General features: G+C 42.4%; 1 protein-coding gene across 1 annotated transcript in view; it reads right to left on the bottom strand.

The window, feature by feature from the left end:
- Nucleotides 1–5,681: 5,681 nt before the first annotated feature.
- The window catches only part of uacab (uveal autoantigen with coiled-coil domains and ankyrin repeats b), a 39,459-nt gene continuing 32,051 nt past the window's right edge, over nt 5,682–13,089 (bottom strand). The window contains exons 16-19 of the mRNA XM_026378218.1: nt 10,289–12,994; nt 9,938–10,090; nt 8,586–8,651; nt 5,682–7,837 (exon numbers count right to left, since the gene is read on the bottom strand). Of these exons, the coding sequence (XP_026234003.1) occupies nt 7,766–7,837; nt 8,586–8,651; nt 9,938–10,090; nt 10,289–12,994 (2,997 nt within the window). The 3' untranslated portion in view covers nt 5,682–7,765. The remainder of the gene's footprint in view (nt 7,838–8,585; nt 8,652–9,937; nt 10,091–10,288; nt 12,995–13,089) is intronic.

The following is a 13,089-nucleotide window of genomic DNA, read 5'->3' as shown; positions in this document are numbered from 1 at the left end:
AGGCTCATCCTTCTGACCAATAAGAGAAGGTCATTTGTTTCTTTTTTGGGTAGTCAGCTGTACGCTATATTCTTAGCTTTTGTCATTTCATATGACTAATACCTGAAGGTCTGGGGTGGAGTGCAGTAAATAGATTTTGAGGTTTATGTTTCTACTATCTCTGTTGCCAAAATGCACATTGTAGCTTGAAATTTGTACATAACTGTATTTAGTGTTTAGTTACATACGTCCCACCACTGAAAATATCACTGAACCTATACCACAGTGTTTGACGCACTGTAACGTGATCAAATCCAATCAAACATAATAATTATCTTAATTTAAAACTTTAAAGCAGATCCAAACATCTACTTGGCAACATTTACCCTGAAGAGTTCGAATTTGAGCCACGCTGGGTAAAGATTAACAAATGTGGAAGAAAGGAAAAAATGAATACAGATGTCTCTGTTTTACAGCCTGTTTACATCTTGTGACCTCCTGCCCGAAGAAAAGCGTTTCCTTTCATGTGTCTAATTAGATGGTGTGACAATACAGCTTTGTATAATTCGTTCAGCTCTTAACCACCAGCTCCATCCAATAAAGTTGACTTGAAGTCAGACTGAGTTAATATCTACAATCCAACATGACAATAACTCAGCAGCTGAGACCGCATCTGAAACAGGAAGGAGATTTTGACTGCTTGACCATTTGACCTTGCTGCTGAAATCTCAGATCTGTTGAGGAAATGAACCCCTTGAACCATGATATCACGTTACCCCACTACAAAGACAAACTAACAGCTAATTCATGTTGGGCAAGAGACTGCAAATTAATTGGTCTCAGTCTGGTCTCTGCTAAATGGACATCAGTCAGTGACTGTGTCGCGGTTAGTTCGAGAGCACCAGGTTCCTATATTGTCAATGCAATGTCTAATTATCCAGTGATGAATGAGTGTGTAATTCCCCATGAGCAAAGTGACTGTTTAGGTTTGTGTCACTCTCACAGTGCCGCTTTCAGATGCACCAGGCAGCTGTTTTTAGCAACAAAGCTCTAAAAACCCACTATGCACTGCCAACTCGGTGCCAAATGGCAAACAGACACAGATGGAGATAATTTGGTGAACACAGTGAAGCAGCTATAGAAAGACGGAGAGTAAAAAAACAACCAGGAAACAGGGCTGATGTGACCAAGTGACTTATATTGTGAGTCTTTGCAGAACTTCATCATAAGCTGTGGATTGTAGTCGTCCTACCACGGTGCCAAAATGTTGTTGGAGTGATCCTGAAGCGCCACAGAAAGTCAGAGTCTAAATCCACACCAGTCAGTTCTCTATCACTGTCTTAAACCACTGTAATATGTAACAGTTACCCTTTTTCACATGCAATAAGGCACCCTTCGTGTTAGTGGTCTGTTTCGGCTCAACTGGCTACCCAAGCAGCATGCCATCCCACGATACCACAACTGAAAACGGAGCGGCTCCCGAATGCCAACATCACATCAAGCATCAGTCGTCCAGACTCACAGCTTTTCAACCCGTTCTCATCATGGAATCAAACACAGGCTTTTCCAACCGCACTAACAAGCTCAAGCTCAAGCTCACACCCTCAGGCGTAACCCAATGTCTTTAAGACGGCTGAAGCAGCCAGCCAGAGGTGGCCTCAGCCATGTTTCCAAACACGGAGCAACCCCAAAAGCCTTATCCTATTAAACCACATACACCGTCTCATGTGCTGTGCCACGAGCAGACACGCAAAACTGGGGCGATTTTCCGTTTGAGAGCGAGAGATTATCGTAAAAGAAGTGGTGGGAAGGATGACAGTAAGAAGGGAGAGGGAGACGTGGTGGTTTGGGGCCCATCTGTTTCTTGCTAAGTCAATGAAGGGAGGAAGAAAAGCTGAGCAGATACACTAAGCATTAGTGGTTAACCGACTACTAATGAGGGAAAAAGAAAAACATTGAACTCAGATGAAACCGTTTAGCATAGAGTGGTGTACAATGTCCGTACTGGGTTTCAGGGGAAGATGGCCAACACTCACGTAAGCCTTATGTGCAATAACCAAAGGGATAAAAAGAAGTGAAGGCCTGTTTGTAATCTGTGCATGTGTTTTAGCCCATCCTCACACTACAGCAATCTGTTTGAACGCATGTATCCTATACACGTACTTCCATGCCTTTGATTCGTGCTTCATATATGTCCGGGGCACTCGGCTCTCGTGGAGACTTGGCATGTACAGCTTGATCTTTCTGCCAGGGCTTGGTTTTCATTCCTCTGATCGCCTGTCTTCCCTCCCCCGCCATCTCTGCCCTCAAAGCTCTGGAATAAATCCTGGGAAATGAGAGGGCCTCCTACCCCCTCGCTGCTACTCATTTCCAGGTGTGCAAATCGCAGGTCAACCCAGGATCAGACAGTAACACTGCCAAAGTGTTAGAAAGAAGAATAATAAATGACGGCAGATAAAGAGAATGGGGACGGGGGGGCGTGAGGTGAGAAGCAAGAGAGAGGTGAGAAGTGGAGAAAGAAAAAGAAACAAGATGAAATGAAAGAAAGAGATTGAGAACAGGCAGAGAGACAAGAGAGCTGGCTTTGGGAATGTGAACCATGCTGAAACCATTCAACTCAAATCAGCACCATGTGTCCTCCAGAGCCTTATTATCCCATAAATGAACTTTATTGAGGCAACAAAGTGCTTTGGAGCTCTGCAAAAACATTAAAGGGGCCTCGCCTGTCTCGGCCTGGAGCCAAGAGTAGTCCGGTTCCTCAAGGGACTAATGAAAAAAGAGGGGCCCCTGGCCTCATGTTCGCTGCCCTCAGTGTAGCCCGGCTGGCTGGTACAGCCTGAGTAATGACCTATTAGTGACAGGGAAATAGTTAGTAATTATACCAGTGAGACAAATGTGGCACAGACCTCTTGACTGGCTTTGCCCTGTGGAATTAAACAGGAAGGAAGGATGAGAGACAAAAGGTAAAACAGCAGGAAGGAAGAGGAGGAGAAGAGGAGGGAAAGAAAATAGACAGGACAACAAGATGAGATAACTGAGCAGAGCGCTCAACTGCCCCAGGGTCCAGGTCCTCCAGAGGTCCCCGAGATAACGTTACCCAGTCACACACTGAGGCCGGCGAGCTGCAGCGCACGGCGCTGTGCACTACACTTTAGAAAGGGGCTGATTTTACACACTGAAGTCTGCTGACAGGGAGTATGTGAAAGAGCTGTAGTGGTGGTTCAGCTGATTGAAAGGGTCGTCCACTAAATGCAGGGACTAATCACCAGCTCCTGTTCACATCAAAGTGTCCTTTGACAAGATGCTGAACCCAAAACCTCAGTAACTAGTATCCTGAATCCTGTGCAATATGCCCTGAATTTCCCCACTGGAATCAATTAGGTTAAAAAAAAAAAGGGTCCCAGAGGGAGCTGCACAAAATCTGATGACGCCTGAACCGTTAGAGGTGAGTTGCATTGTGGTTCATGCAACGTACATTTTTGGGAAGTTGAAACTGATTTTTTCTGGAAGACAAACACACGTGCGACGAAAGCGACGTTGGAACAGAAAAAACAAACACATTTTAGAAACTAGTATTTCACGTGTTGTAGTCACAAGAGCAAGTTGTCACTGTAAGACACGAGGCCTCTGTGTTTCTGTGAGCCTAACAAAGCGCAGCAGCTCCTCCTGGGAACGAGAGCTGGGAGGAGAGAGGGACAGTCACAGAGGTGGCAGAGTGCTGTGTGAGATAACAAGTGTTCGTGACAGCTCAAAGGACTGGAAGCAAATATGTGGGCGTGCGTATCAGATGTGTATATAACCACCCGCCTGCTTCCTCGGCCAGTTTACCACTCATGAGACATGCGGTGGACAGCCGGGGCTTAGTCCAACATAAATAATGTCTCTGATCCTTCTTGAGATGACGAATTTTATAAAGATGGGATTCTTCTGTGGCTGGGAAAAGGGGTTGCAATGGTTAACCAACTGGCCGCAAGTGGATGTATGGGACTGATTAGGACACTGGAAATGAGATTAAAGAGAGATCTACCAACAGATTGAATTGTATTTGCCATAATTGCTGAGAACAGCTTATTCAGTGCAGACCGCAAAAAAGAGAATCATAAAAACCAAGGAAGGCGGAGGAGGAGTAGAGAGGAGGAAGGGCTGCCACTTCACATCAGAAACTTCTTTTCAAAGAAATCAAACCCAGGACATGAGTTCTGCTTGAAGGTTGTATTAGTGTTTCTTTTTTTCTTTTTCTACCGTTAGTAATCCCGATTATTTTCAAAAGCAAAGGCCAATTCAACCACATTAGACTTTTAAAATGGAAAATTCCCCTGTGCTCAGTGACTCTGCATGCCACGAATTTATCTGAAATGAGATAACTGAAATAGCCCTGACCTCTGTTCTCAGCATTCACTGGAGCTTTAATGAAAAATAAATCTTGTCAAGTGAAAAAGAGCAACAGACAAGTCAATAGAAGCACGGGTTCAAAGATAAAAGTCGGCGCTGTGAGCCAAAGAGCTACTCGTTCTCATTCCTCGGTTGATTAAAGTGAAACACACAGCAGGAGTTCACAGAGCTTAGGTTTTATAGCCTACTGTATGATTCAAAGCCCCTGAAAACTTGATATTTCTGTGTAATATTAAAAATCTGGACTGAATGAGCAACCAACAGAATTAAAGTCGAGGAAAAAGAAAACTCAGCTAATCTTCAGATTATTCACAGTGCTTGTTTGATCAGATTTGATTGACTGTGGTTTGGTAAGAAAACAAGTCGAACCCTGCACAAGAGTTTATGTCGTCACAGTTTTTAAAACTACTGAAATAAATGTAAAGACAAAGACACGAATGTGAATACAATACATGATAAAGACACGTAGGTCGGGTGTTTGTTTTTTTCTCCCTTCAGCTACATCCACATTTTTATGAGGCATATTATTTCTTTAGCAGCGTTATTTAACCAAACTAGAAGCAGCTTCCTTAACACTTCAGATTTGCAGTGACACAATACATCAACCCAGCTTCTTACCTTGGTAACGTGATTACAGCTCAGTCAAGTGCCAGAATGATTCATTGTTGACCATGGAGCCAAAAAGGTTTTCCATATGCTGCAGATGTGCATCGGTGTTTTCACTGTTAAGTACATGCTCCAGTTCCTTTTATCCTGTCTGTGTTTATTATACACTCCCCTCCAAAAGTATTGGAAACGTGAGGCCTTAAATTTATTGTCTCATATTCATCTCTTGATTTCAAACCCAAATGTTTTTCAGTCTACAGCAAAATATACGGATAATAAAGGAACTGGCCTCACGTTTCCAATACTTTTGGAGAGGAGTGTATGTCTTCTTCTATGAGCCAGGAGTGCCATCAATAAATCATTTTTAATTAGTTAATTAATAAACCTACTAGTGAAAAATGGAAACTTTGACCAGGTGGTCAGAGGCTCACTAATGAATCCTACAGGAACCATGAATGTCAAGTAAATGCTGAGATATTTCACAGCGTGAGTGAAGACTTTGACATTTCGATGGTGCTAGAGGAAAAATCGAGAGGCCAACAAAGTCAGCATGAGTCATCCTCTGGGGACCATGACTGCCTGGACAAAATATCACAGTAATCCATCCAGTTGAGATATTTCAGTTTGGATTAAACTAGAAATGTGGCTAAAAATGATGGAAGCTCTTTGAACGTGTTAATGAGAAAATACACTGAACAAGAACGTAGTTTTTCTATGTTAGGCACTTTTATTGATTTTATATCACTGATTCACCAACACAAATATTACTGCTGAAGAAAACAACCAATTTAAACAGACTGGTACACAGTTTACTGTACGTATTTAGTGTTCAGTTAATATAGTCTATGTTAACGTAGAGGAAGACGGTCAGATTAGTGTTAATCGATTCCTGCAACACAAACTTCAGTAGGTATGATTTTCATGAAATCTGTTGATGTAAACAGAGTTTTTGGACAAAGTATAAAAACAAATTTACTGTGTGGTGTGTTAGCTGACAGATAAAGACAGGAGTGTTTCAAGAACTAATTATTAATGGGGGTGTTTATCCACATAAATTAAAGGATCTGTTCTATTTTCACCTCCTACAGTAAATATTACCCTGAACGTGTTCTGTGCCGTTCTACTTCCAGACCTGCTGAATATCAGAATTGTCACACTGTAGTACAGTAATTAAAGAAGTACAAAGCTATGAAAAATATATCAGTGTAAAGGCACAAGAGACTCGCTCAACAATCACAACTCCACTACACTACACCATCAAGAATCACGAAGAGTTGGCTCAGGGGAAAGCAACCTTTGCTCTGGAAAAGCTGTAGTTTCACTCCTGCACAAATTAACGTTTACATACAGTCAAACCTCAGCTGGTACGTTTGCTGGCTTTAAAATTGATTAATTGTGGTGATGTAAAGCAACAGCTTTAGTAGGTAATGTCAATTTAGTGTTACAGTGAAAAGGATAAGAAATGTAAATATCCGTTTACATTTACGTTTAATTTCACTAGTGTTTAGTACGAGCAGGAAGATATTACAGCTTTCAAAAAACATCTGCTTACCCCTGGGCCAAATGGATTATTACAATGTCTAACAACTTGGCCTGCCAAGTTTCACCACTAGAGGACACTCTGGGTTCAACAAAAGGACGACGTGCCACTGCAAACTGTAGGACACAGCAACAGATCTCCAATCCACACATCCATGACTCAAATCCAGCACGACTGATGCACACACTCATGTGTTTGACTGTGAGTGAGACATAATAAGAGTTGTCAGCAATCTTCCACAAACTGTCTATCATCTACAGTATCGAACTAGCACATCGTTTTTGTGCACACAGTTGATGTGGTTGATCTCCAGGTCTTTGGTATTTGGATTATTGTAAAAATAGACACAGTGGTTTGGACCTCCAGAATATAAGAACTGTGCAATATAATGAATATTGTTCCATCTGAGATCAACAAGACAGCATAGGGTCACAGCTGTGTTAATACTAAACCCCCACACTACATGACATCAGTCTCAGTCACTGAGTTGAACAAAGTGTACATGAGATTTAGTGAGAGCATCTTCTGATGATACAGTTAATGTTTAACTTACTCTTTTAGTTAAAAACACTGGCTGGGAAACTTAGAACAGAGTAGAGAATACTTGTTTTATTTCTCTTACTGAGAGTATTGTAACTTTTTCTTTTTATTTAATGGTTTATATCCCTTTTGACCAGTTGTGGTTAAAACGTCAGAAACATACACGCCTCCGTCAAGAAGAGAGAGAGAGTCTCAGGTTAACCTGGTTATAACGTCCTCAGTGAACATACAGGCAGATGAGTATCGAATTATAGTCGGCTTGAAAATGTTTGTCCCCATTCTTCACCATTTGCTTGAATAAAACAAAAACATTGTGTGAGCACTGTCTGTCAGGTGGGAGTGTGAAAAAGTGGTCTTAGTGTTCATGTCTGTTTTACATTTTAGTGTTACCTGTGAAAAGTGCCCAGATTTCAAATAACTGGCTTGAATAGATTCGACAGGATTCTCATGTAGAATAAGTTTTCAGTTTTGTCTCTATTACCCATTTGTACCTACATTTTTTCACCTGTTCCCACAACACAGATATTTCAGAACCCACCATCCTTCAACAACTTGGATTTCAGGACAGCTTGTTTGGAGAATTCCTGCTGAATGGCGTAACCACCAGACTGAGCACCACAGGGGCCACAGCAGGGACACTTGGCAGCAGAGATGTGAAAAGGATGAATCAGAGGCAGCAGGTAGCATTGTGTTTCGTCGTGGGAATCTTTAACACACAAACTCCTGTCTCATGCGGATGATCTGGAGTAAGGCGGCCTGGACGTCCTCATCCATGTGGCCCTATGACAGAAACAATCAGAATGGGTTCCAGTTGATTTACTGGTGATAAAAGCTGTTTTCTTGATCTTAACAAATGAACAATGATGATGTGATGAAACGGTGATCATTTCATAAACATGTTTCCAGTCTTATACATAGAATATGACTCACTTGTTACAACAGTGTGACCATTTATTGTTTTAATGTGACAGTGTGCCATACAGCCCTTGAGTCATCTGTTTTGCTTCTCACTAATGTCGACTGCAGGCCAACATGCTGCAGCTGTTGTAACAGTATTGCAGCTATTTTCAGCCACTGTTTGCACCTCCAGCTACATTTCTCCCAATCATCATTTGTTGCTATATGAATGGTAATTTATGACAAGCCCATGAGATAAGAGGAAGACGTTTAGTAATCAAAATCAAATCACCTGCGATGTACTGATGATTAATAAAACACATGTTAAATTATACATATATGCTTAAACAAAAACAACTGGCTGCACCAGAATTTATTTTTTAAATTAAATCAGCTTTTATAAACTCTTTGTTTTCCCTTCTATGCAATACATTGCTTTTTAAGGAAATCATTCATCCCATTTCCAAAACAAATTACATTTAAAGTGAGTTCAACCTCCTTATTGATATTGTTAGAAACGTGCTCATATCCAAAACATCACTCATGAAAATGAGAAACGTCCTTAGATATGCAGTTAATGAAAGAAATCAGCCAACTCTGACCTCACTAGAGATTAATGACTGGAACTTACCTGCGCTGCACTGAGAAGATGAGTTCGATAAATTGAAACCACCTCTCTGTGTTGCCTCTCAGCATCCTTATGGAGCAGAAGGGAGGGGAAAGATGTTAAGATGACACAGTGGTTATTGCACCAATGTATTGAACAGCTGCCTAGCATTAAAAACACAGGCGAACTGAATTCTAGTTCCACACTACTGTAAATCTTCCAGCTACACATACATTTTTATTAGTTAAATTAAAGGATTTGAGTCGTAATGTCTCCATTTCTTCCATATTCTCAGGGGAACAACACCCTGTTTAATTGGAGTTGTAGTGGCTTGATATGATATGACATGATATGATATGACATGATATGATATGACATGATATGATATGACATGACATGATATGATATATGATATGATATGATATATGATATATGATATATGATATGATATATGGTATATGATATGATATGATATATGATATTAGATAGATATGATGCAGAAATTGATTCAATTAAAATAACAATATAACAAACGTACTGTAATGCTTAAATTAATGTCTGTTCCCCATCTATTCATCATAGTTGACTAATTTTAGAGGCATTTTAGATACAGATATTTCAGCTCTGCAGCTTCAACGCAGAGCTGAAATTCTCTCCTCCTTCTGGCTGCGTTGGGACATTAATTCAGGTCACTGTCAAACGTCAAACTGTCTTATAATACCTGACAGTGTATCACACCTACTGTAGGCTGTAATGGTGTCTGCTCCAACATCTATTGTTTCCCTGACCACGTCGTATGGTCTTGGCTATGACATGAAGCACTTTACTTTAACTAACTTCATGCAGCCTTATCATTTTTGTCAGTACTGTGCAGCTCTGATTAAATGTCTCTGACAGATGTGCTATTAACGTTTTCACTCTTCTATTAAGACAGTTTTATTGTGTCGATTTCTGACAACGACTTAAAGCTATGAAATTCAAATTTTTAGTCTCCTATGACATTTTTGTGAATGGACCTTACCCTACAAATTAAGCAGAACAGGAGCCTCAAACAACAACTTCAGGTTAATTATATGAATGATCAAATCTCATGTATGACTAGCTCCTTGAGAACAGGTGGCACTAATAAGCCTGAAACCAGCAATTTACAATGAGTCTGAGCAGCTGAGACAGTTTGTTTAATCTGATGTCAAATACTATGAAAATGTTCTTGCATGAAACCCAGTGTGATCACATTACATTACTTTACTATTACCGGACTGCAAATCTGTGTAAACCAACACAGAGACTGTTACTGTGCTGAGCATCTATTTAATCATAAAGCAGAATGTAGATATTTTTCTATAGTACATTTTCTAATACATATGTTCACTCACAGCCAGCTGCTGCTGTAGGCTCTTGATCTGGGCTTGAAGTGTGTCAATGTGCTGTGTCTGTCTCTTATTGGGCGTGTTGCTCGTGTACGCCAGCTGGGACAGACCATTCAGTGCCTGCTTCAATCGCTCAACGTCCGTCAGCAACTCTGTGATCTGACACACACAAATGTAAATGAACCAACCACAGAGTTTTATCTCTAGAAATAAAAATGACTGTGTTAAAACAGATGACCACAATTTGATTCTAAATTAGTTACATTTAACTGGAGTCAAAACTTATTTGCATAATAAAACCATGATTTGTGAACTGCAAAGTTAACACTCCGATTATAGAGCCAGGCTCCTTCCTACCTTCTTGTCTTTGGCTTCAGTCTGCTGAGCGGATGTCTGAATCCTCCTCTGGAGATCACAGATGGTGCTGAGTGACTGATCGTATCTCTCCTTCAGCTCTCTGATTTCTCTTTCAATGGCACGTCCCTTCTCCTGGACAGCTTCCATCTCTATCCTGGCCTTCCTCTCACCCTCCCTTGCTTGTGTGGCCTCCTGCTGAGCTGATTTACACTCTTCTGCTAAACTCAATAGCTTGTTGCTCAGGTTGGCAGCCTCCTCCTCTAGCTGCTGCTTCTGCTTCTTCAGCTGGTTCATTTGGTCTTCCTTATAGCGGATTTCCTCGAGGGCCTGGGTGGCTTGAAGGAGCTCAGACTGCAGAGCAGATACATCTTCGGCCCTCTGTGCGTTGTTCTCCTCCTCTTCACGGAGAGCCATTTGAAGCCGAGTGATTTCAGCCTGCAGGTCTTCCTTTGTGCTGGCATGCTGCTGGAGCAGAGAGCTGTGCTCCCCACAGTGTTCCTGAAGTTCCTTCTGTAAAGCACAAACCCTCTGGGTCTCCTCCTGCTGCGCCTCTCTCGCTTTCTTGCAATCGAGCTGAGCTTGCTGCATGGCATCATGGAGGGCTTTAAGCTCCGTGTCATATGTTGCTATCCGAGTCAACTCTGATTTCAGACGCTCCTGGAGATTCTGGATCTGAGTGCTACAGAGGGCATTCTGGTCTTGAAGTTCAGATTTCTGATGTGTGACCTCCTTGTGCTGCTGCTCTAAGCTGACCAACTTCTGATTCAGTTCCTCAAATTTACTCCTGAACTCTTCCTCTACTTCCTGATGCTTTTCACCGGTAATCAGAGCATTGTCTAATTTTTCCTGAAGAAAGCCAATCTCAATATTTAATTTCTCCCTCTCCTGTTTGATGACCTCTGTGGCAGACCTTTCTGTGTTATACTTATCTTCCATGTCCAAGAGCTTGGCTGTCAGCTCCTTCACCTGGGCGCTGTAAGAGTGTTCTTTCTCCTCAGCCGCTGTCAGTGGGATAAACTTGGACTGAATGGCCTCCTGTATGGTATCAAGCTCTTTCTTCTGGGCCTCTAATTCCTGTGTAAGCTTTACGCCTTCCTCCTGAGCCAAAACATACTTTGCTGACTCTTCTTTTGCTCTCTTCTCTGCCTCAAGCACAGCAGCATTCAATTTGTCTGTGATAGCTTTGTGGTCTTTATTGCTTATATAGTCTGTTTTCATTTCCAACAAAACTTTTTCCAAGTCTTTTTTCAACTTATCGTTTCCTTCTTTCACATTCTTCAATTCATTCCCACGTTCTTTTTCCTTGGTCTCCAACATTAACATCTCAGCTTTAACACTCTCTAGGGTGGCACTTAACTCCATCTTCACTTGCTCGTGCTGCTTTTTGGGAACATACTCTCCATCCAAGCTCTGTTTTAGCGTCTGGCTCTGTGTGGTCAGCAGTACGCACTCTTTCTCTCCCTCTTCACATCTCTTCTGCAACAGCTCAACTTTTGTCATCAGATCAGCATTCTGAGATCTCAGTGCGTCCATCTCACTCTTGTCTCTCTCTCCGGCACTTTGGAGACTGCTGATACTCTCCAGCAGTGTGGCCCTCTCAGTTTGAAGCTGCTGGACTTGTGCCTCTGCTTTTCCGTAACGTTCACTCGCTTCCACCAGTTTGTCCTCCTGTTCCTCCAGCGTAGTTACCATGTTCCTCCGTGCTTCTTCGTGGTCCTTCATGGGTATAAAGTCAATCTCAATGCTGCTTCTGAGCTCTTCCAGCTGCTCTCGTAGATCATCTTTTTCCTCCTCACTCTCCTTGAGTTCATTAATAAGCGCCTGGCTTTTGGCAGTGACATCCATCAGCTTTCTTTTCAGTGAAGCATTCTGCTCTTCAAAAGCTGTCTGTATCCTCTGTTGCTCTTCAGCAGACACGGTCCCTTGTTGCCCCTGCGATGACGGACTGTCCAGCTTTCTGTGGAGCTCTGCCACTTCCTCCAGCACGCGATCATAGTCTTCTCTTAGCTCAGCGAGCTGTCCTTCCTTCTCATCAACTGCATTGGTCAGCAGGTTTTTCATGTTGTCAAACTTTTCAGCGGGTACTGTATGTTTGGTCTGGATCTCCTTCAACTGGGTGTCCATTTCTAAAAGGGTTTCTGCAAGTTCATCTCGTTCTGCAGTCACAGCTCCCAGCTCTTGGTTCAGCCTCTCGGTCTCAGCTGCTAGCTGGCTTTCGCTGGACTTGTACTCCTCCAAGGCCTTCTCGCTCTGTTTGAGGCGGTTGCGGACACGACCCACTTCAGCTGAAGCACCCTCATACTTGGCTTTGATATCCTGGAGCTGGGCACGTAGTTCTTCTGTTGCCTGGCCTTCTAAGTGTTCCTTAACAGCAACTACGTGGGCTTGCAGCTGTTTGACCTTACATTCAGATTCCAGCATCCTCTTCTGGACATCCCCCAAGGCGTCCTCTAGCTCCCGAACCTGCTGATCCGCTTGTTTCTGGATGGTGTCTCGGCTCTGAATCAGTTCTTGACACTCTCTGTTTTTACGGTTCAGGGCGGATTGAAGGCGGGCTATCTCTTCCTCAGCTGCCTGTTGTCTTCTCTTTACTGCCTCAAGTTCATGTCTGAGTGCATCCCATTCACCAGACACATCCCAGCCCAGAGTGGGACTCTTCTCTAGAGGTCTGGACACTGAACGGGACACAGCAGGATTCTGAAGCATCTGCAGAGAGACAGATTGATAGAAAGATGTTAAATACCAACACTGTTTGTTAAAATGTCCAAATCATATGAAAGCGGTAGATATAAAATACATAC

This window comes from Anabas testudineus, chromosome 3 (assembly GCF_900324465.2).
Source record: "Anabas testudineus chromosome 3, fAnaTes1.2, whole genome shotgun sequence".
Lineage (NCBI taxonomy): Eukaryota > Metazoa > Chordata > Actinopteri > Anabantiformes > Anabantidae > Anabas > Anabas testudineus.
The sequence above is the reverse complement of the archived record's forward strand: the minus strand, read 5'-3'. Positions and strand labels throughout refer to the sequence as shown.